The following is a 23,486-nucleotide window of genomic DNA, read 5'->3' as shown; positions in this document are numbered from 1 at the left end:
ATGGAAAATGCAAAACGAACGGTTTTGGACGTACAAGGTTTCCACCCGACAACGACGATATTCCGCTATAAAATATTGAATGAAATCTATGTCTACATTAACTTCTACTACAAGACTAGATAGAGGAGGACCGTCTGTGAGAGAAATCATTCTCTCTCTCTCTTAGTGCAGGTCACTGCATGACCCCGGGTCATGATGTCAGGGACGTGCTGGGCCCCTGATTCAGCCTGGAAAAAAGAGTTGGAGAGGCCCTCATTGCGCGCTATAGAGAGAGATCTCTCTCTATAGCGCTGCTGCTACTCAAAGATTTGCCATTTCAGACCATGACAAGTGACAAGCCAGTGGGCCAATTACATGAGTTATATTTCGTCGTTGCTCGGGTGGAAACCTTATGTCCAAAATCGTTTGTTTTGTATTTATCATTTTAAAAATGATTTAAACTAGTGAAAACAGCCGATCTACAAGCACACACTACTTTTCACTACTTTTGTGCAAACAGTTTAATTTTTACTTTTGTGCAAACAGTTTAATTTTTTCCTAATGGTCGGCCTGGACCGGCCGGGAATGAACCGGCCGTTCGGGAGTTGTCCCGCTTTTCCCAATGGCCAGCACGTCCCTGCATGATGTCCAGCTTCATCAAGATGGGACAGTGCAGTTTACGATTCCTACCTGGCACTTAATAGCACTTAATCAGTTCCAGTCATTTAAATCGTGCTTTCTCCACTCGCCTTGGTGTCTTTGCAGCCGCTTTCCATATGCGACGCAACAGCAAAAGTTGTTTGTCGGGTGTTTGTTTAGAAACTACACAGTTTTCATCAGTGTCCTCATTGTTTGGTCTGTCGCATTACAGCATGGGTCTTCGACAGGGGGTCCGAGACCCCTAGGGGGTCCCCAGAGTTACTGCAGGTGGGGCCACCAAATATTTGTGTGATAAGAACTTTCTTGTACATTAACCACTTGAACATTAGCATAGCATCTCTAGTCTGAGGGGAACGTTAGCCGAAAAGATTATGTCTAATTTTGCCTGCAGGACAGGTGGTCTGCAGGACAGGGGTGTTTGAGAGGGGTTCCAGGGGGTCCCCGGCAAAAGTAGTTACTAGTACAGCATCGTTGGCTATTCAAAAATAGCAGATCTACAAGCTCACAGTGAAGCACTCACTACAATGCAGTACAGTTACATCTCACCAGGGTTATACTGTAGCTGTTATGGTCCTCCTCAGAGCAACAGGGGAGCGGAGAGCTAAGAGGTTGGAAAGCGAGGAGAGTTGCTCTGATTTCAGCCTAATTCAAAGTAAATATTATCTTCCTACTCGGGCCGCTGCACGTGTGAGTCTTTCCCACGAAGGCCGATTTTGAAATGTTTCCCCCAAACACGCCAGCCGCTCCGCTACGCCGCATGATCTATCATCTCCATTAAACTATCACCCAGGAGTGTGGAGGAGAGAGAGTCCACTGCTCACTGTTCACCGTGTGTGTGTGTTAGTGAGAGGGATTCATTTTGTTTTACATTTAGTTTTAGTTTTACACACATTGTAGGCTGAATTTATAGAAGCTGGAAAAGGGTACAGGATGAAAGAATGCGAGACATCTGATTTGATTGGGGGAATACTTGAAACAGCGATGATTTGTTTTACTAGCCATTAAAATCTATATATATATATATATATTTTTGCGCTAGTCAGCAAAGCGAGGCGCAAGTACTGTTTTCAGTTTTCATGTTGTGTCATCTGCGACACACAATACCATATACCGTAGTATTTATGATAGTATCTCTCTATCTCTTGACCTGAGAAGCATTTTCTTTTTCAAGTAAAACACATTTTGTTGTACGAGTGAATCAACAAGTGAGTTTTTTTAAATTAAAATTCCGCATCCACTGGGCCAAGCAAAGTGCTCTGATCCATCATATTCAAGGGATTTTGGAGAGAAATGAGACAGAATACAGTAACTTTTAGAGCACCGCAGAGGGAAGTTGTGTGTGTGTGTGTGTCCAGCTGATGCTAAGTAGTAGTTGGCGGCCGCTCGTTAATGCATCAAAGGAAGGCAATTATGTCTCTGTCAAATATCAATTTCTTAACTGGTCACCAGTTAATTGGTTGGCCATCACTGGCTGCTGTTATACAGATGCATACTTTTCAAGTAGACTTAAACAACCAAATACAACTTATTGTGTTTCAATTTAAAGAGTGCCCCCATTACAAACCCTGAAACCTGAATCAAAAATCTACTTTATTTTCATATCACTGGTTTACAGATGCAAAGAAGCGGGTGAAGGAACACAATAAGGAACATTATAATGCAAGCCACAAATAAAAACATATTCTCCAACTCAACATACAAAATAAATCCAAATATAAAATACAAAATTATGTCTGGCCATAACACCCCCCTCATTAAAGAAAACGTCCTAAGTGAAGTCGAGTCAGATACATGAAACGTTAAATTAAAAATGCAGAATTGTAACTAGATTCATATGATGAACAATCCTCGTAAATTGAAGGGGTGTTCCAGTTCCTAATTATCATAGGCTGACATCCCACATATCCTAATTTGCATCCCAATTACCATAGGGAGCCGCCCACCAATCCCCATATAAGGCACACACCTACCTACAGTGTTGTTGAATGGTAAAAAGGGGAGGGGATGATATTTGTCATTATATTGTTGTATTTCAATTGAGCCTTTTGACTCAGAAGCTTTCAGCTTTCAGGAAGTAACCAAAAAATACACAGCGAAGACATATTTGCATATTATAACCACACCTTGGGGTCTATTAGAGTAATGTTAACTCCATAGACACACACAAAACAGAAAAATACAAAACTATGGCACCACCTCCTTCAACCCGAGATGTTCAGAGAGGAATGGGTCGATCTCACAGAGGATCTTTATCATGACTGAACTTGCAGCAGATCCTTTCTTCATCACCGCATCCATGACAAAACGTGCCATGTCACCTCTCAACTGCACCCCGTTGGCCTCTTCCTGCTCAGAGTCGTTTAACACCCTCTTCACCAAAAGTTCATCAAGGAGACAGTTGAGACTGGCTTGTGAAATACCTCTGATGAAGTGGATCCTCACAGCAAGCAATCTCTCTCCTGGAAGACTCTGTGTGATGAAAATAGAAAACAGAACTCTGAAGAATGTTTTGATGAATTTGATATCTCCAGTGTGTACAGTTGTTAAACAGGTATTTTTGATTGATTGATTGATTGATTGATTGATTGATTGATTGATTGATTGATTGATTGAAGACTTTATTAGAAGTTTGCATAGGAAAAGGTACAGTTTCATGACGGTACAGTTCACTGGTACAAGGTCTACTAAAAGGAGATCCATGAAAAGACTGAGCTTATTTCCACAGGAAACCATTTAAGTATCTCATATAACATTGAATGACAGACGAATAGAACACAGTACTATGCAGTAGATATGTAAAGAAAAAATGATAGAACAAAAAAAAAACAGTAAGTCTAAACAAACAGTAAGTATATACAAAGAAGGGGCAGGGGAGGGTAGGGTTGGGCAAGGTTAGTTTTTTTTACCAGTTGCGAACGGCTGCTGCCTGTAAGTGGTTTTTCAGGGCAATTTTAAAGGATGCTAGTGATCCACACTCCTTTATGGCCTTCGGTAAGGCTTTCCACATTTTGGTGGTATAGCAGAAATGAGTTTGACCCTTTGTTGGTTTTGACTCTGGGTTGGAAGTGATCTTTAGCGCTGCCTCTGGTGTTGTAATTATGGACATCCTTAATGTTTATAAACTATTTTGACAGGTACTTGGGTATCATAGTGGTGTAGTGTATCTTGTACACCAGGCCCATTGCAAGTTGCTGTACTCTGTCATCTACTCTGAGCCACCCCACTCTTAACTGGTGAGTAGCGGTGAGGTGAGTCTGATAGGGAAGGTTAAGCAGGACCCTAATTAGTTTATTTTGGGCTGTTTGGAGTTTAGTTTTAAGGGCTTGTGGGGCGTAAATATATAATGATAACATGAAAGTATGACCCTTTTAGTGTGTCAGGGTCTTTGTGAATAGGTAGTGGATGAGACAAGTGTCCTTGTGTTTGGAGTTCACCACTATTGTTCATTTAGGTTTTAACTAGACTGCTTGGTTTATGATGACATTTAATCTGTGTTTTTCGACTGGGCCTTTTGACTCAGAGGCTTTCAGCTTTCAGGAAGTAACCAAAAATACACACGGAAGACAAATCTGCACATTATATCTGCAAATTATTTTTGGTGAAGCGATTTGTGTTTAGGGTGAAGGAAGTGCAAATGTTCTCTGTTTTATCAGGTACAGAGGGTTTAGTGGTGCTGAATTTACAGCTCGACTAAATATCATTGATCCTACTGTAGTGTGTGAGAGAGGAAGAATTTCACCATGAATTGAAAATAGCAGTTCTACAAGCATGAGTATTTCTACATTCCAGTATTGATACTTTTACTTAAAGGATTACTTCACCTCTTTTCAACCTATCTTCATATAATCGGTCCTCACTAATGTTCATAATAAAAAGTCTTGTAGGATAGCTGTGGGAAGTTCAGAAATCCATAGTCTTGTGACATCATCAATGGGGAATCCAAGCTAGAAAATGCAGGCTTTCTATTCCTGAAAAGTTGCAATGTTAAAGTGGAAGCTATTGTTCTTGCGATAATAAAAAAAAAAGAAAAACAAATCTGTCAAACGATGATATGGATTTCTGAACTTCCCACAGCTCTCCTAAGAGACTTGGACAGAGTAGATTTATTTTTTGCAATTTTATTATGAACATTAGTGAGGACCTATTATACAAAGACAGGTTGAAAAGTGGCAAAGTCCTCGTTTAAGTACAACATTTGAGTCCTTTTTACACCACTGATGATAATAAGGATGTCCCGTATCCTAACCTGAGGCAGGTCCAGGAAGAGGTTGGAGGTGGTGGAGGTGGTGGTGGGGGTGGGGGTGGGGGCTGGAGGTGGTAAAACCGATGTGGTGGTGTCCAGGATCTCAATGGATACCTGAGGATTGGAGAGGGTGTCATATCACTGTGTAAAAATAGAAATATTATATATAAATCATGTGCTACCAATTAGGGATGTGAACGACTCAGTGTTTTGCGAGTCAACGTGTCAGGGAAATGTATCGATTGACTTGTCTTAATTAATATATTTATTTTCTACTGAGCAGTTGAGATGAGGGCACAAATGTTGCTGTCTTTTAAGCACCACAACTGCAGCCTTCATGTTTAGAATTTGTATCGAAGCCCTAATGATAATAAAAATTAAAACATATTTTGTAGTATCTGTATCTGGAATTTATATAGTGCTTTTCTGAGTACCCAAAATCGCTTTTGGAATAGAAAACACATTCAACAATATGTAGCTACAGCTTTATGGCCTGGATATAAACTGTTATAAGAAAATCGACTTTTTATCATATCCCTACTACCAATAGACACTTTTTTCTTTTTTTCTCCTCTTGTTTTGCATTAGCTCTGTTATTTTGTTGTTATTCTGAAAATGGAGAAGAAATTAAACAAGGGAGGAGAGGGAGTGCAGGGAGAAAACTCAAATATTAAAGATATGCAGGTTTTTTTTAACGGTTACTTCAACTTATTATTTTGGATACTTTTCATCAATGTTTCAATCTTGGAGAACGTATTTAGAAGAAAAGCCATTTACAGTTCTGCATTCATTAAAGTATATTCAAAGACAACTCTATACCTGTATCTGAGACAAGGCAGTCTCATAAATGCTGTTCCCTGGGTGTGTAGAAGTGTTGTTCTGAGGCAGGTCTTCAGCGAAGGCTTTCTCCAGCACCTTTAGGACAGACTTGCGGAAAACATCCTTGAAATTCTGACCCATGAACACGTACAGCAGTGGGTTCAGGCAGCTGTTGAGGAGTGCCAGGCCGACAGATATGTGGAGCCCGATGGTGGTCACATGATTCAGTAATTTACTGGACTCCATTAAATCCACAAGCTTAATCAGATACATGATGTTAAATGGAGCCCAGCACAGGAAAAATGCGGCGATAACAGCTGCTATGATTTTGAAGGAGGGACGTGATTGGCTGGCCATTGAACGATTTTTCCAGAGCCGGTAGATGATGACAGAATAGCAGGAGACGATGACAGTGAAAGGGACCACAAATCCCAAGAGGACGTAAACAATGATCATGACCCCAGCTCTAAATGCCCACAACTGATTCACTTCAACTCTACTGTAGTTACCAGTGGATACAAAGCTGTAATAGCACCAGATGACGTCTTTATCATTGTCAGAGGTCAGTGTGTCCCTAAAGATGAAGTGAGGGGTGCTGAGAGCCAAGGCCAGCACCCAGACACCCAGAATCACCCAAGACGCCTTCCTGACACTGCGGTGGTTCTGGGTCCACACTGGACCCACCACACATACACATCTGTCAACACTGATCACCACCAGGGTGTAGATGCTGGCAAACATGTTCAGGTAGAAACCGGTACCCTCAATTTTGCACATGAATTTTCCAAAAGGCCAGTGGAGTTTCAGAACTACTATGGATGTGATTCTCACGGGCAGGAAGACTATAACGATGAAGTCGGCCACAGCGAGGTTGAGGTACCAAACTGTGTTGGCGGTTTTCTTCATTTTGAAGCCCGTCACCCAGATGACAACACCGTTCCCCAACGCGGCAAGCACAAAGATCAGGCTGTAGATGACCAGAGACACGATCTTGAGGGATATTGGAAAATTTTCATCCTCCGCATTGTCTTCCCTGACAGAGCTGTTTCCACCACCAGACAGATCCATCTCTTTGTTGTGATAAACAGCAGTTGTGGTCATAATCTCCATTAATTTTAAAACCTAAAATAACAAAACAAAGGTTTAATGCTTTGTTTTAACACACCATGTATTATTGTACTGAACAGATTTGGTTCCAGGGACCCCCATACAAGATTTATTTGTTTAAAAAATACTATATATTTTTTATGTTTTTGAAAATAGGCATTCTACCAGCAACACAACGTTTTGTACATCTTGATCACCGTTTTGGACAAAATCATCTGCTAAGGTTTCTAACAGGAGATGTTCTAAAGATCAATGAATATCCTGCACACATGATCACCTGATAAGAGATGCTCATATCTCTGTGTTACTGGATCAAACATAGGCCTAATAATAATAATAAAACATAATACCTATCATAGGCCTACTACTACTACAGCTGATGACATTTCAACACATCAACATTTTGTAAGTGATATATTTATTCATGCTAAAATAAGTGTTAAATAGCTCTATATTCTAGATAGCAAAAGGAAAGTAAAATCAAAGATACCTGTTTCAAAGTGTTGAAGAGATGTCAGTCAGAGGAGTGTGTTTGTTCAAATTTGTTGGCACACACACACACACACACACACACACACACACACACACACACACACACACACACACACACACACACACACACACACACACACACACACACACACACACACACACACACACACACACACTGAAACTGTTGTGAGGGAGGATGTATGCACAATACTGTATGTGTCAATGTTCTTGTTCCTTCCTGATAGCAGGCCTACATCACTGTTTACTGCTATGTTGACACTCATTATGTTGTTTCAATGTATCTCAAACACTCATAATGACTTAAAGTGTTGTAAAACACTCATAATGCCTTTTAAAGTATTTTTTTTAAAACAAGCCTCTTTCAACTTAGAGCACAACTTTTATCTACCATCGGTGTATCCATAGCAACAGGTGCTGTCTTGTGAGGCTGAGATCAGCATACCAAAGAAATACCCAAGAAATATTGGGTATTTCCTACGAAACAGTGTGGTCTCACATTGAACACCATGTACTGTATGGGCACAAAGATCTACCCTTTGGCTGCTCCTCATTGGCTAACAGCCCTGCATGACTTTGTACTGTCGCTCATTGTTTTGAGGAGAATAAGCTTGGTCTATAAAGTTTTGGTATAACATACTGAACAAAATCAAAATCTTGCTTCTGGGGGGTCCCTGGAACAAAATATTTTGAGATGGGGGTCCGTGGCCAAATACATATCATTTTGGGGGTCCTTCACATGAAAAGGTTTGAGCACCACTGACATAGAAACATAGGTTTTTCAAAAAACCTTAGAAGGATTCGAAATATATCAAAGACTTGCACAGATTTACACGATTGTTCAAAAATAGCAGATCTACAAGCTCGCAGCGCTGCACTCGGTGCCACGCTGTGAGCTTGCATATATGCTATTTTTCAATAGTCAAAGCACAAAACAACGCATAATAATGCGTTCCCAATCTAAATGGGTTAAACCCCCTCCCTCTATGAAGAACATTAATGGGGGAGAATTTGATGCGACACCCCTGTCTGCAGCCAGGTGCTGCTCTCTGTACCAACCCTATTAGTCAGGAAATTTGAATAAAACCCTGGGAATACATTTCTTACCAAACAATTTCTTCACCAATGTGTTTGTAAAGATGTCTACTAACATATCTAACAAAGATTGAAATTCAACATCCCTAGCAAAATATTTGACAGCTAGGGTAATTCTGGGTCTCATTCACTGTACTATAAGGGAAAAAATCACTCCCAAAAATATGCTTCAAGTAGCATGTCAGGGGTCTAACTAGGTGTTTTAATTATTCTGAATCCATTGCAAGCATTTGTTTTGCACGAAAAGCGTTCATTGGGCCAAAATCAGACGCAAAAAAATGATGGTTTAGTGATGAGTCATCACTTTTCACAAGATGTATGGGGTCCATTTTGGGATGTTGAATTTCAATCTTTGTTAGATATGTTACTAGACACCTTTACGAACACATTGGTGAAGAAATTGTTTGGTAAGGAATTTATTCACAGATTTGACAGGTATTCTGCAAATTTTCCCTGACTATATGTGTTGTGGTGCTTCTCATGCAGGAGTGCTGCCGGTGCTGCTCTCTGGGCCTGCAGTACCGCAGCGAGGGCCAGGGCTGCGAGGCCCACCCCCACCTGGACCTCCAGTGCAGACACGTGTTCCTGGGCTGCTGCCAGGGAGAGCGGCGGGAGGAGGAGGAGGAGGAGGAGAGGGGGACCACCGCAGGGGGAGAGGGCTGGCGCACCGTGAGGGAGAAGCCCTCCCTAGACCCCACCGCCCTGCCTAAGAAAGGTATAGGCCATACATGGGCAGCTAGCGGGCGGCCCCCACCTTCACTTAATGCGGCCCGCAGGTTAATACCAGAATACTGATATATTATTGATTTCAGCTGTTACAATTACGACCATGATCTGCTTTAATTCCATCAGTCTGTATTAGTAGCTTAATGACTAGTGTAGTAGTATTAAAATGTATTTTTTTATGTCCATTGTTTTGTATTTAGGTTCATAAAGTTAGCGTGAGTATATAACTAAATTGAAATTAAATCAAAATGTTACATTTGAGGATTCCAATTAAAAAAATAACAAACTATAATTCAGGATTCCAATTCAAAAGAAACAAAAATAGCCGATCTACAAGCACAAAACGCATCGCAGCGCGATGCGTTTTTGAGCTTGTAATTCTGCTATTTTTGCTTCTTTTGTATGAGATACTAGAATGACAAAATAGGACATAGCAATATGCAATGTGGCCCTCTGGAGTGAAGGTGAAAATCATCAAATCATCGCCATCATCAAAGTTGCCCACCCCTGGTATAGGCTATATTGTCCAACGCAGCACATAAACAGGGATGGGACGATATGAAGATTTCATATCACGATTGCTGTGACAAAAGAAATTAGCGATTTACTGTATTATTGCGATTAATCCATTTTCCTGGGGCGGAACATTTGCCCAAAAATTGCAGATCTAGAAGCGTTGCGACGCGCTGTGAGCTTGTAGATCGGCTATTTTTTGGGCAAGACATTTGATAGAGCATGAAGAAAAGACTGTATCAAGTACGTATATCATAAGTACCTTTTACCAAACCAGAGGGTTTAAGTGGTACCGGATATGCAGAGGCGGCCTGCAGGGGGGGCTAGCGGGGCACTCCCCCAGGGCGCCACCTTGAGGGGGCGCATGAAGAAAGAAAAAAAAAATAAAAAAAAAAAAAAAAAAAAATGAAAAAAAAAAAAAAAAAAAAAAGACTTTCCTCTACAAAACACAGACCTCTATCGGCCAGGATATAGGAACTCTATAGTCTTGTCTCACTGTGCGTGACTGTGAAAGAACCATTTCTCCTGACCAGCCCAAGGTAAGACTAATGCCTCATCCACACTGTAAGCAGCAAAGCTAATGGTTTGCTTGGTAATTCAATGTAATCTCAATGGAAACCAGCTTTAAAGCTTTCCAAGCTTTGTTCTCAGCATCTCCAGCATCTTAAAACTGGTTTCCATTGAGATTACATTGAATTACCAAGCAAACCATTAGCTTTGCTGCTTACAGTGTGAATGAGGCATAAGACAGTCAGATCATGCTTTTATAAACCCCATTATATTAAGCCCAAAATGGTTCTGCCGCCGCGTAGAACCGAACCGCTTTTAACTTTAAAAAAATTCATATTTCTTTTTTATTAAAAAAAAAAAAAAAAAAAAATTCCGGCCGCGCTTTGCGCGGCCATAGTGCGGCGCTATACTACCTCGCCCAGGGCGCAATATAGGTACCAACCGCCACTGCGGATATGCAGCTCGGCAAATAAAAGGTGAGTTGATCCCAGTGCATGACGGAGGACGATATCAGGATAAATTAAATCTCCACAATATGATTATTGTGAGTGGTTTTTTATCGCGATAAACGATAATATGGCTTATCGTCCCATCCCTACACATCCCTAACACATTTTACAATTCAGGCGTTTAGCAGATGCTCTTAATCCAAGAGCGAATTTACAGTATAAGCATGGTAAACAGGAGGTAATACCTCAAATGCATAGAAATAGTCATCCAGGATCATAAGTAAACCAAGAACCCGTCATCACAATGATCTGATAACACAAACCCATGAGACAAATATGGGTAAATTCTCCTTCTACAACACTGCCACCCAGGTGTGGAATTCCTTGACTACCTCCCTTAAAACATGTAGCTCGACCATGAAGACTTTACATTTAGTAAAACGGTTTATCTTGTGAGGACTAGAAACATTTTCCCCCGCGATGTGTATTTCTCAAATTCTACTTTACTTTTGGGGACAATTTGGCCCTCACTAGTACAGTAATACAAGCGTGCACGCGCGCAAGCACACACGCACACACACACACAGACACACACACACACACACACACACACACACACACACACACACACACACACACACACACACGCACGCAAGCGCACACACACGCACACACACACACACACACACGCACACACACACACAGTCACAACTCGGTGCACGGCTGATGTAGCAAAACGTCGTTGTCGGGTGGAAACCTTGTATGTCCAAAACCGTTTGTTTTTGTATTTATCATTTCTAAAATGATTTAAACTAGTGAAAACAGCCGATCTACAAGCACACAACGCCTCGCACCGCGAGGCGTTGTGTGCTTGTAGATCAGCTGTTTTCACTGCTTTTGCGCGACGGCCTTGTGTGATGAAGCAGTACATTTGAAACTTGGAGATACGAGGTTTCTGCCCGACAGTGAGGAAAAGCATTGTGCACGGGCCCGGCCCCCTGCCAGGACAGCTCCACAAGAGAGACGTTTCAAAGAGCGGTAATGAAATACACACCGCTGCACTGCCAGAGCAAAGCACACATTTACACAAAAGGCCGTCCCTTAGCTTTTTACCCCGGCTGCTTAAAGGGAGGCATTCATTGTGTGAGTGAGGTCTCCCAAAAACTATGCCCAAAGAAAGAAAGAAAGAGGAGAGGGGGAAAAAAGAGAGAAGAGAGAGATGGTGCACTTCAATGGCCTGCTAGAGCAAACAGTACAGTACCATATCATCGTTGTCGGGGTGGAAACCTTGTATGTCCAAAACCGTTCGTTTTGCATTTATCATTTTAAAAATGATTTAAACTAGTGAAAATAGCCGATCTACAAGCACACAACGCCTCGCGTCGCGAGGCGCTGTGTGCTTGTAGATCGGCTACTACTTTTGTCCGACGGCCTTGTATGATGAAGCAGGGCTTTGCTTTGTGAAACTTGGAGATACGAGGTTTCCACCCGACAACAACGTTATCCTAGTTCAGCCATCTAACAAGGTACTGTATAATACTAATACCCTGTAGAAATTGGTTTCAATCCTTTTCATGTCAAGGCCCTTTATTTATTCGGTATTTGAGCCACGGATCCTCGATCAGATCAAAGAATGTTTTGTTGTCGTTGGATAAGATTATTGATGATGTGGTACCAATAGGAGAGATAACAAGCCAACGTTGATCAAAATAACAATTCTTCCACATTCTCTTTTACTTACTTATGTGAAGTAAGTAATGCAGAAGTCAAACAATAATTTAACTCTTGAGAGTGTAAAATGAAAATGGACCCCATTAATAAGGATAACACAAAAGAAAAATTGTTTCCATTGTGGTGCTATGTATTCAATTCATCAACATACAGTAGCATACAAAATGAACACAATAATACTTATCATCAACAAACACAAACACTTTGTACGATAGAGACGGGAGCATTAGGTTTACCTCCCCTTGTGGTCACCATTTTTTCCAGGAAATTTGGAAAGAAACCAGTGTTACACACAATCCTTTAATGCAGGGAAACTCAAATAGCTGAACCTTTGGACCACATTGCAAAAAAAGGGACCTGGGGCCAGTTGATAAAGATGACAAGATTAATGATACTTTCATTGGTGACTCATATTGTCGATCTTAACAACTGACACTGTTTTCGGCAACTTAAACATAGTGTTGGAATTTGCATGAGATAGTAAAATGAAAGCGAAAGCATCCGTCCATTTTGGGTTAAAGTGCCCGTACATACATATAATATAGGCCAGGCCTATCATCCCATCATCATTGTCTGGCAGAAACCTTGCATCTCCAAATTTCAAATGTGTATGTAATTTTTGGTAAATGAAAGCCTTACTTCATTATATAAAAGTGTCACACAAGTAGTGAAAATAGCAGATCTACATGCACACAACGCCTCGCAACGCGAGGTGTTGTGTGCATGTAGATCGGCTATTTTCATTTTAAATCGTTTTTAAAATAACAAGAAAAGGGAAGGCTTTGGACATACGACAACGACGATATACAGTATACTGTATATATATATACCGTAAATCACCAATTAATCGCCCGGTGGCAAACTGCCGCCGGGTCCCATATATCCGCCCGGGGTCTGACCCCATTTTGCGCAATAAACGCCTGTTTCAAATAAGCGCAAGGTTCGTATAAGCGCCTGGGCCGTTATTTGCAATTAATATTATCCTTATTAGGTTTTATGTAAGAGCCCGGGCTATTATTTGTTTGGTTGTTTGGTATTATTTGCTATTTATTTAACTTAACTGGTCATTTATGTTGCATGGCAGTGGTGCGCTGAAAACAGCAAATGTACAAGCTCACAGCAGTGCTGTGACAGCACGTTGCAACGCACCGCACTCGCTGTGCGTTGCTACGGGTCATATGTTGCATGACGGTCACGGTGGAGTGCGCCGAAAACAGCAAATCTACAAGCTCACAGCCCTGTGGACAGACACTTCTAAGCCAAATGTAGGCTATATGGTGCCCAGCCCAGTGCTGCGCTACCATGACGCGCAGGACGCACTGTGCGTCGGGGAACAGATTGCCAAAGGACACCAAAAAAAGAGAGAGGAAAAAAAGAAAAGGAGTCTGCTGCTCTCTGCGCACTGACCATCATTCATTACTGTCTAAAACGTTGCTACAATGCAAAGTTTGCGTGAGTATAGGCTACTTTAAACGTTGTGATGGAGAAAGACTGGCCATCATTGTGGCCAATATAAAGACCAGCTGGATCAGAATGACTCATTACCTACTGTTGCTGCCTCTTGTTATCCAGTCCGCATTTTGAAGAAGTAATCCATTATTTTGAGGTGCAAGGGGAATGCAGAAAGCTTAATTATAATGCAATACCATAATGGTTTAATGTCAGGATAGTGGAGCTGTTCAGTGTACGTCAGCGAGTCCAGTCCAGCACCAGCTGCAGGACTTTGTGCTAATTGGGTCGTTGACTCGTTGGCCCTAGATCAGGGCCGGATCTAGCCTTTAGTAGTAGGTGGGGCAGCAAGAAATGATAGGGGGGTCACCTCCAGCCCACGCCGTGAGGCGTGGGCGGAAAAAAATGGGGGGATCAAACCCCCTAAAACACCCGAAATGCATAAAAAAACAAAGCATTTTGGCACACTTATACCTATAACACGCATTACAAACAACAGGTCTTACACCTATCTCTCTCTATCTCTATATATTCTAGTAGAGATGGACTGATTGCAAAATTCTTGGCCGGTACCGATCCACCGGTTTTATGAAGGTCTGACCTGCCAAAACGATTTTCCGATACAGATTTCTTTAGCTATGACCTAGAAAATAGGGTTGCTCCAATACCCTTTTTTCAGGCCAAGTAGGCCAACAAGACATACTTCAATTTGAGTACCAATAAACTAGAAGAACACTAATGCCAAATCAATCACAAAAGTACAATATCCATAATCACAGACAATATCCAGTCTAATATGATATGGATATAATATTGATGCCAGCTGATCATTCACTGTAAGGCCTAAAGTTAAAAATACATACTACTGTATATATTGTATAATTGCTGTGCCATTGCTTCTGTCTGTGTCACTGTTAGAGCTGCATGATTAAGGCAAAACCTTTATTTTAAAATTATTGGTATACATATTGAGATCATTTATTTCAAATATTATTAATAATATTATTATTGAATACATATTTTTTAACAAGCAAAACGATTGTCTTAAAAGCTAAAATAAATAAGGTTGCATTCATTGTCTTCAAGGTGAGAAATTTACCTTGTGTCACAGTAGTCTGACTCTAGTCTATTCCTTCCTTTCAAATATTTAAGGGCAAAATATTACCTCATGACCCTGGCTGTTCCTGTTGTTTTGGGTTGTAAAACCTCTGTAAGGGACTTAAAATGTTACATAATACATTTCTGTTGCTTAATGTACTTTGTGAAACTATCGGAGGATACTATAACGACCTTTAACAGGCTTCACCTGGACATGCATTAATTAATCCAGCGTGTGGACAGACACACATGACACCACGCAAAGTGAACTGACTTTTTTTTTCCAACAACAGAGAAACGGGAGGTGGTTTTCCTTTGAAACTGGCTAAAGTAAAGGGACATTTATAGGATGGCTTTTTCTGTCGCTTGCAACAGCTTTTGCAATGCTGTTGCTTTCTGTTAAATGAAAGTGAAAGTAAACTCCTTCTGCATGGACCGTCTGGACTGGAGGCAGGAAAGCCTTGCGATGCTTTTTTTTTTTTTTTCTTCTTCTTTGAGACTACATTGACACAGGATTATGGAATATATCCTTACATTGCAAAGGTAATCAGCATCATCTGTATTCTGTTGTAGGCTGCCACTAAGTAGACTGGCTGCTATTTGCTAATGTTTAAATTAGTCCAGAGCATCATGCTGTGCACCGGAATTTATGTCAGTGACCGTCCGGTCACCGATGCGGCCGGTTTGATATCATACCGGCCGATTTTTGATTTTTGCATGCCATCATGTTTGGTGGGGCAGACAGGGCATTTAGGGGGGCATTGCCCCCCCTTGCCTATGCCTAGATCCGGCCCCGCCCTAGATGCTTGCTGGCATGCGGTGGGCTTTTAAGCCGTGACATAATTTTGTAGGCAGAGGAGAACTCTGCCCCCAGAGCATTTTCTGTCCCTCGCTATTTCAACAGATCCGAGACAAAAATAACGACTAAAGTATAATTCTAACACTTTCCTTTCAACAACAAAGAGAAGAAAAATTTGTAAATAATAAAAATAGTAAAAAGATTCACGGAAACTGGGGGCAGAAATTCTCCTCTGCCTACAAAATGATGTCATACTTAACAGCCCCTTAGTATAAATATAGTATATATATTTTTTTAAAAGGCTTTCATACACTCTTGATATTTTTTAAATGAGGTTTGGTCTAATACGGGGCCGGATCTAGGCATAGGCAAGGGGGGGCAATGCCCCCCTAAATGCCCTGTCTGCCCCACCAAACATGATGGCATGCAAAAATCAAAAATCGGCCGGTATGATATCAAACCGGCCGCATCGGTGACCGGACGGTCACTGACATAAATTCCGGTGCACAGCATGATGCTCTGGACTAATTTAAACATTAGCAAATAGCAGCCAGTCTACTTAGTGGCAGCCTACAACAGAATACAGATGATGCTGATTACCTTTGCAATGTAAGGATATATTCCATAATCCTGTGTCAATGTAGTCTCAAAGAAGAAGAAAAAAAAAAAAAAAGCATCGCAAGGCTTTCCTGCCTCCAGTCCAGACGGTCCATGCAGAAGGAGTTTACTTTCACTTTCATTTAACAGAAAGCAACAGCATTGCAAAAGCTGTTGCAAGCGACAGAAAAAGCCATCCTATAAATGTCCCTTTACTTTAGCCAGTTTCAAAGGAAAACCACCTCCCGTTTCTCTGTTGTTGGAAAAAAAAAGTCAGTTCACTTTGCGTGGTGTCATGTGTGTCTGTCCACACGCTGGATTAATTAATGCATGTCCAGGTGAAGCCTGTTAAAGGTCGTTATAGTATCCTCCGATAGTTTCACAAAGTACATTAAGCAACAGAAATGTATTATGTAACATTTTAAGTCCCTTACAGAGGTTTTACAACCCAAAACAACAGGAACAGCCAGGGTCATGAGGTAATATTTTGCCCTTAAATATTTGAAAGGAAGGAATAGACTAGAGTCAGACTACTGTGACACAAGGTAAATTTCTCACCTTGAAGACAATGAATGCAACCTTATTTATTTTAGCTTTTAAGACAATCGTTTTGCTTGTTAAAAAATATGTATTCAATAATAATATTATTAATAATATTTGAAATAAATGATCTCAATATGTATACCAATAATTTTAAAATAAAGGTTTTGCCTTAATCATGCAGCTCTAACAGTGACACAGACAGAAGCAATGGCACAGCAATTATACAATATATACAGTAGTATGTATTTTTAACTTTAGGCCTTACAGTGAATGATCAGCTGGCATCAATATTATATCCATATCATATTAGACTGGATATTGTCTGTGATTATGGATATTGTACTTTTGTGATTGATTTGGCATTAGTGTTCTTCTAGTTTATTGGTACTCAAATTGAAGTATGTCTTGTTGGCCTACTTGGCCTGAAAAAAGGGTATTGGAGCAACCCTATTTTCTAGGTCATAGCTAAAGAAATCTGTATCGGAAAATCGTTTTGGCAGGTCAGACCTTCATAAAACCGGTGGATCGGTACCGGCCAAGAATTTTGCAATCAGTCCATCTCTACTAGAATATATAGAGATAGAGAGAGATAGGTGTAAGACCTGTTGTTTGTAATGCGTGTTATAGGTATAAGTGTGCCAAAATGCTTTGTTTTTTTATGCATTTCGGGTGTTTTAGGGGGTTTGATCCCCCCATTTTTTTCCGCCCACGCCTCACGCCGTGGGCTGGAGGTGACCCCCCTATCATTTCTTGCTGCCCCACCTACTACTAAAGGCTAGATCCGGCCCTGGTCTAATAGATCGCAATGTGCTATTTTCTGGGTGTTCATAACAATTAAAATAATAATAATAATAATTATAACATTTATTATAACATTTGATTATTATTACTATTATATAGTTTTGAAAATTTACCAAATAATGGCCCAGTGCTGGCCAGTGCCAAAATAAATAAAAGCCTGCTACCAATAGCCGCCTGGTCCCTTTTAAGCGCCCGGGGTCCGACCCCATTTTGCGAAATAAACGCCCGGGCTACTAATTGGTGATTTACGGTATATATATACATACGTTTTGGTGGCAGTTAGAATGATAACTTCCATCATGGTTTGTTCTAAATGTGGTGGGTTGTGTCACCGTGCAGTGTCCGACAGCCCCTTCCCTAAAGAGGCCTTCTCCATCGGGGAGGATGGAGAGGAGGAGGAGGGGGAGCAGGAGAGACAGAACGCCGTGGTGGAGGTCCCTCCTGAGGTGGAGGACATGGACGAGTGTCTGCTCTACCAGGGCTCTCTGTGTCACCACATGGCACGGTATTTATACTGCACTTGAGTATTTACATTGCTTTTACTTTTATTCCACTACCTATATTTAGTCACTAGTTACTTTGTATATTGATTATTATTGCAAAACATTAGTCCTGTATACATTTTGTCAATTTGAAAATGGACGAGCCACAAGCTCACAATGCGAGCTTGTAGATCTGCTATTTTGAAAATATGTTTATACATCAGAAAAGTTGAAATGGGACATTCTGCATGAGTACTTTTACTTTTTATTTTTGATACCAACTAGGGCTGCACAATTAATCGTTTTTTTTTACGCGATTTGGAACCACGCAGTTAGCAAATCACAAAGGTGCATAATAATCGCAGAAGTGATTTCTGTGTGACGGTGGCTCCCCTCCTCCGTCCCCTGCACACATGTGAAACTTATGGTATGTCTTAGGGTGCATTTTTTGCCTTGATGAAAGCAAGGCAGCGACATACGGTACTTTCTTCCTTGACAATAATGAGAGGCAGACAATACCATTACTGAATATAAAAACGTTTTATATTGCTAATAAGCAAAATACAAGGGAATCTTTTGAAAATATAACTGAACCAAATCAAACCATTTGCATGATTGCCAATTTGCCTAGTTATTAATAATCAATTTCTTTTTAAAGTTATTACTCAATAAATATTCAACGGAAGCTTTGGAAGCTTAACTTAGGGTAGTGAAGTGATTTTATTTGGTTAAAATAATTTATTATATCAACCTTTTAACAAAAAACTATCACTTATCCGACGTTAAAATAAATATATAAATATCACGAATAAAATCGCAATTAGATATTTTCCGAAAATCGTGCAGCCCTAATACCAACACGTTTGTAGTAAATGTAGAATTCCGGACTTTCTCTATATAGAGGTTATGCGCATGACATCATCATCATACCCGGAAGTTATGCAGGAACGCCTATTGAGTGGCAAAAAAAATACTTTCTGTCCTTGACAGCCCATACATCCAAACAGAAAAGTCCTACACTATCGGATTGCATTAAACAACGTTAAATTAACCCTTTCAGTGCCACCTTTTCACCACTAGAGGGCGCCCAATGGCCATAGAATCCACCATAGACAAGCGCTGTATATGCACAAGCCGTGCGCAGCCGTGCGCAGCCATGACGCGCCTGAACACTTTCCTTTGTGCATGAACAGGGACAGGATGAAGTTAGCTTGAAGTTAGCTATTGGCTACCAAGCATTTTAGAAGCCCTATTTTAGGCGATTTAGCCATGATTAAACCTTGCACACCTCATGGATATGCATGGAACAGAGAAAATGAGCTCTAAAGATCCTGGATTGCATTGGAGTGGATGGTAAATATCGGTGGCGCGACGCTCTCGCGGGCCGTGTAAACAGATGACGGCCAGCGGCCCGGCTCGAAAAAAAAAATATATATATATATTTTTTTTTTTACAAAAACATTTTTTTTTTAAAAAGCCGAACTAGTTCGGGATAGGCACCCAGGACGTTAATAATTATCCCGAACTAGTTCGGGATAGGCACAATAAGAGTTAAGCTAAACTTACTTTGCCACTCACTTTGCCACTCGAGTTGCCACTTGATATGCCATTCACCTCTATTGCAGTATTGATACTTTTACCTCAGTAAACATTTGATTCTTTACAGGTGCATCAACACCCCCGGCTCCTACCGCTGCCAGTGCCTCCCTGGGTTCTCCCTGCAGGAGGACGGCTTCACGTGTGCATCAGGTACAGCACAACACTGGGTGGTGGGACCCGTGTGTGGGTCGCAGACACATCTTTATGGGCCCCTTTAATTTTTCTGTTATGATTATTATTTCAAAACGTTTTCCAAAAAGTGCCGATTTACAAGCTCACGTCGTGTTGTGAGCTTGTAGATGATTTTCACTTGTTGGGGTTCCAGGCAAACATGTACTTTCTCTTTCGGGCCTTGAGCTAAAAGTTTGGGCAGTAGAATTCATGGGTTTCATTTGTAGTCCCAACACAATTTACAGTTTACAATTTAGGCATTTAACAGACACTCTTAATCAGGGCGATTTACAGTAAGCACGGTCAACATTAGGTAATACATCAAATACTAACTCAGTGGACTTGGAGATTGGTAAGTCAGGGTTCTATCCCTGGCCGGGTCATACCAAAGACTGAAAAAATGGGACCCAGTGCCTCCCTGTCAGCATCAAGGGTTGGACTGGGGTTAAGTCCCTGCGACATGTCCAGGGCGTGTACTTGTAGATCAAGTTGCTTCACGCTAAGGAAGCAGGGGATAGGCTCCTGACCTGTGAGGCTATACAGGTATATATGAAACTATAAACTATAGGATGCCAGCTCAACAAATGAACCTGGCATCTGTCTAAAAGACATGCTATCTAAATGACATTTAAAGGAGCTATTATAGTCAACTTTTTCTTGAAAAACGGATGCTAAAATAAAAATAATGTTTCGAAAGTATTTTATGAAAAAAAAATATGCTTCATACAGTATGTGTTTCTGTTAAAAAATAACCACAAAAAGCACATTGAGGTCCTTTATGAATTCAATTCATCAATACATATCGTCACTGTCGGGAAGAAACCTTGTATCTCCAATTTTCAAAATGTTTTTTTTTTGTAAAGTAAAGCCCTGCTTCATCATACAAGACCGTCGCACAAAACTAGTGAAAACAGCCGATCTACAAGCACACAAAGCCTCGCGGTGCAAGACGTTGTGTGCTTGTAGATCTGCTATTTTCACAATTTAAAATAATTTGTACAATGATGAATACAAAAGGAACTGTTTTGGACATGCAAGGTTTCCACTCGACAACAATATAAAGACATGTATACAATTCCATACAAGATCGACTCATCAATACTAGGAGCTGCAAAAGTATGTTTACAGGAACACTCATTTCTCTTGGCGTGCTTTAAGACTTGTCTAGGTCTACAGCCAAATACGAATCAATGTGGCTGTCCTTGACATGAAAAGGTTTGAGAATCACTAGGTTTGGACTTGCTGTGTAGTCTCGCACAGCCAGACAATCAGAGATCTCTGCCAGCGGAGCGGACACGTCTGGGGAAATCTAAACTCAAATTACAATTACACTTTAATATTCAGGCATTTAGCTCTCATCCAGAGCCACTTAGCATTGCGAGATTGGAATATCAGAGTGAGCATGAACCATATAGTAAACAAACAACAAGGCAGAGACGTGCAGAGAATGTTAGGCAGGGGCTGAAATTTCTAAAAGGGCCTTTTGGTGAAAATATCGAAAATAGCAGACCTCCAAGCTCACAACACGTCGCGCTGCGACGCGTTGTGAACTTGGAGGTCGGCTATTTTCTGCATAGACATAGAAAGGTAGACGCCTCCTTCGGCTAGGGGGCGTATGCATTGAGCAACTAAGGGAATCTTCATCTCTTCCGTGTTCATTGCTTCCGCGTGCGTCACACATACGGAAGTCGGTAAGCCAATCAGAGGCAGGTGGGGGCTGGTCTTTACGTATGCAGCCTGTAAGAACAGCTGAGCAGCGCAACATCGGAACTGGCTCTGCTGAATTGAATTGTGGTCCTTGGATAAGTCCCGGAAAAATGTGGCGTATGGCATGGATTTCCACACAGCGGAAGGGCATTTGCATTTCTTTCACCATAGTAAAAACTGCATTCATGGTCTGTAGAGGGCACTTTTTACATAGGGATAAAAGGGCAGGGGCTCAAGCCCCCTTTGATGTCTATGTGTGCACGTGCCTGCAACAAGGTAAATAGCAGTGGTGGAAAAGGTACTCTAAGTGTTTTACTTAAGTAAAAGTATCAATACTGAAATGTAGAAATACTCTGATAGGGCACGGTCACACCACACTTTTATTCTACCTATGAGGGCGGATTCTGACAATCCATTGTGTGGATTGTGTTAAAAAAATTACTTGAGTAAAGGTGTCTCGTCTCCACACCAAACAGCCTACAGACTCCTTCTGACTGTACACAGACTGCAAAGAACTGCAAAAAACGACGCCGACTGTAGTTACTGTATGGCAGTGGTGCCAGGTCTGCTCGTTATAAGCAACGTTGATCCTGTTTTCCTATAATGTTGCTAGTTTGCTTTTGTTTGGGCTTGTTTCTGAAGTGTAGTTGCTTATTTGGCCTTGCTTTCAACATTATTTTATAAAATAACTAATGTAATAGAGCTCAGAGGTGAAACTGGTCGCAGCTTTTGGGCTTATTTTCATAGACCTGGTCGCTTATTTCACTCACAGAATCTGGCAACCGGACTCGGAGGCACTCTGTGTTGAGTGTGTTCTCCGTGCAGAGGAGAAGAAAAAAAAAAACAACACAGGCAGCTGCTGCACTATTACTAGCCTACTACTAGCTTTGCTTTGGATCAGATTGGAATAGTGGAGATTGAGAGTTGAGATTGAGAATATGGTATTTAGTAAAAATATGCGACGGGAAATGACTCTGGCTTATTTTGGCTTGGTTTTGCAGCAGTAGCAAACTATTCTACAACTCCCTCAATCTTACCGACGGCCAGGGGCGACTCAACAAAACTGAGCAAGTCCAGTTTTCCAGTTTTCGGTCAATACTGGTCGATAACGTTCCCGACCCGCTGCCGAAAACCTGACGATGAGCTCCCGTTCGGCAACAGACGCTTTTCACCGCCTTCCGCCGCCGATTCGTGGCCGAATCGGTTTGGTTAAAAGTGCACCTAAAGGTACAAACGTATCGGCATCAAAATATATTTGAAGTACCAAAAGTAAAAGTACTCATTGTGTAGAATGTCCCCTTTCACGAGCCGATCTACAAGTTCACAATGCATTGTGAGCTTGTAGAAGTAAAAAAAAATACATCAAAAAGTACATTACTTGAGTAAATGTTACTTTACATCACTGGTGGTAAATAAATAGTCACATAAGTAGAGTGCGTAGAGAGAAATGCAGTGCTTCAAAGAAACTAGGACACAAGGTAAACTAAACAGCGAACCTAGCACTTTGTGAAAACAACATCCTATCTAAATAACATTCTTTAAAAAAAAATTGTGGTCAAGACAAAACAAAACAAATCAAAAGTAACAAAAACAAGAACAAGTGACCAAGATATCTGCACAGTAAGTAGATACAAAAAAAAAACAAGCGCTAACAAACCCACGCCCACTGCTTTTAAAACCAGGCATGTGCACACATAGACATCAAAGGGGGCTTGAGCCCCTGCCCTTTATCCGTCTGTAAAAAGTGCCCTCTCCAGACCATGAATGCAGTTTTTATTATGGTGAAAGAAATGCCCTCTTTCCATGTCATACCTGAAGGCAGCATTTAAGAGAATTGCCAGATCTGCTGTTTTCCCTAGTTTTGTGCGACAGTCTCGTATGATGAAGCAGGGTTTACT

At 41.0% G+C, this 23,486-nt stretch overlaps 2 protein-coding genes across 2 annotated transcripts in view; one reads left to right on the top strand and one right to left on the bottom strand.

Moving 5' to 3' along the window:
* The window catches only part of LOC308291916 (fibulin-2-like), a 113,220-nt gene that overhangs the window by 51,281 nt on the left and 38,453 nt on the right, over positions 1-23,486 (top strand). Inside the window, exons 5-7 of the mRNA XM_080734062.1 lie at positions 8,900-9,128; positions 17,969-18,134; positions 19,778-19,860. Of these exons, the coding sequence (XP_080590188.1) occupies positions 8,900-9,128; positions 17,969-18,134; positions 19,778-19,860 (478 nt within the window). The remainder of the gene's footprint in view (positions 1-8,899; positions 9,129-17,968; positions 18,135-19,777; positions 19,861-23,486) is intronic.
* On the bottom strand, positions 2,824-6,769 carry LOC308291773 (N-formyl peptide receptor 3-like; the record flags this gene model as incomplete). The annotated part of the gene is made up of 3 exons (XM_080733901.1): positions 2,824-3,009; positions 4,886-4,996; positions 5,702-6,769. The coding sequence occupies 3 exons, from the start codon at positions 6,767-6,769 to the stop codon at positions 2,824-2,826; spliced, it is 1,365 nt and encodes a 454-aa protein (XP_080590027.1).

Source organism: Nannobrachium achirus (genome assembly GCF_963921795.1).
Source record: "Nannobrachium achirus genome assembly, chromosome: 9".
In the NCBI taxonomy this organism is placed as follows: Eukaryota; Metazoa; Chordata; class Actinopteri; order Myctophiformes; family Myctophidae; genus Nannobrachium; species Nannobrachium achirus.
This window is presented reverse-complemented; position numbering and strand designations above follow the sequence as displayed.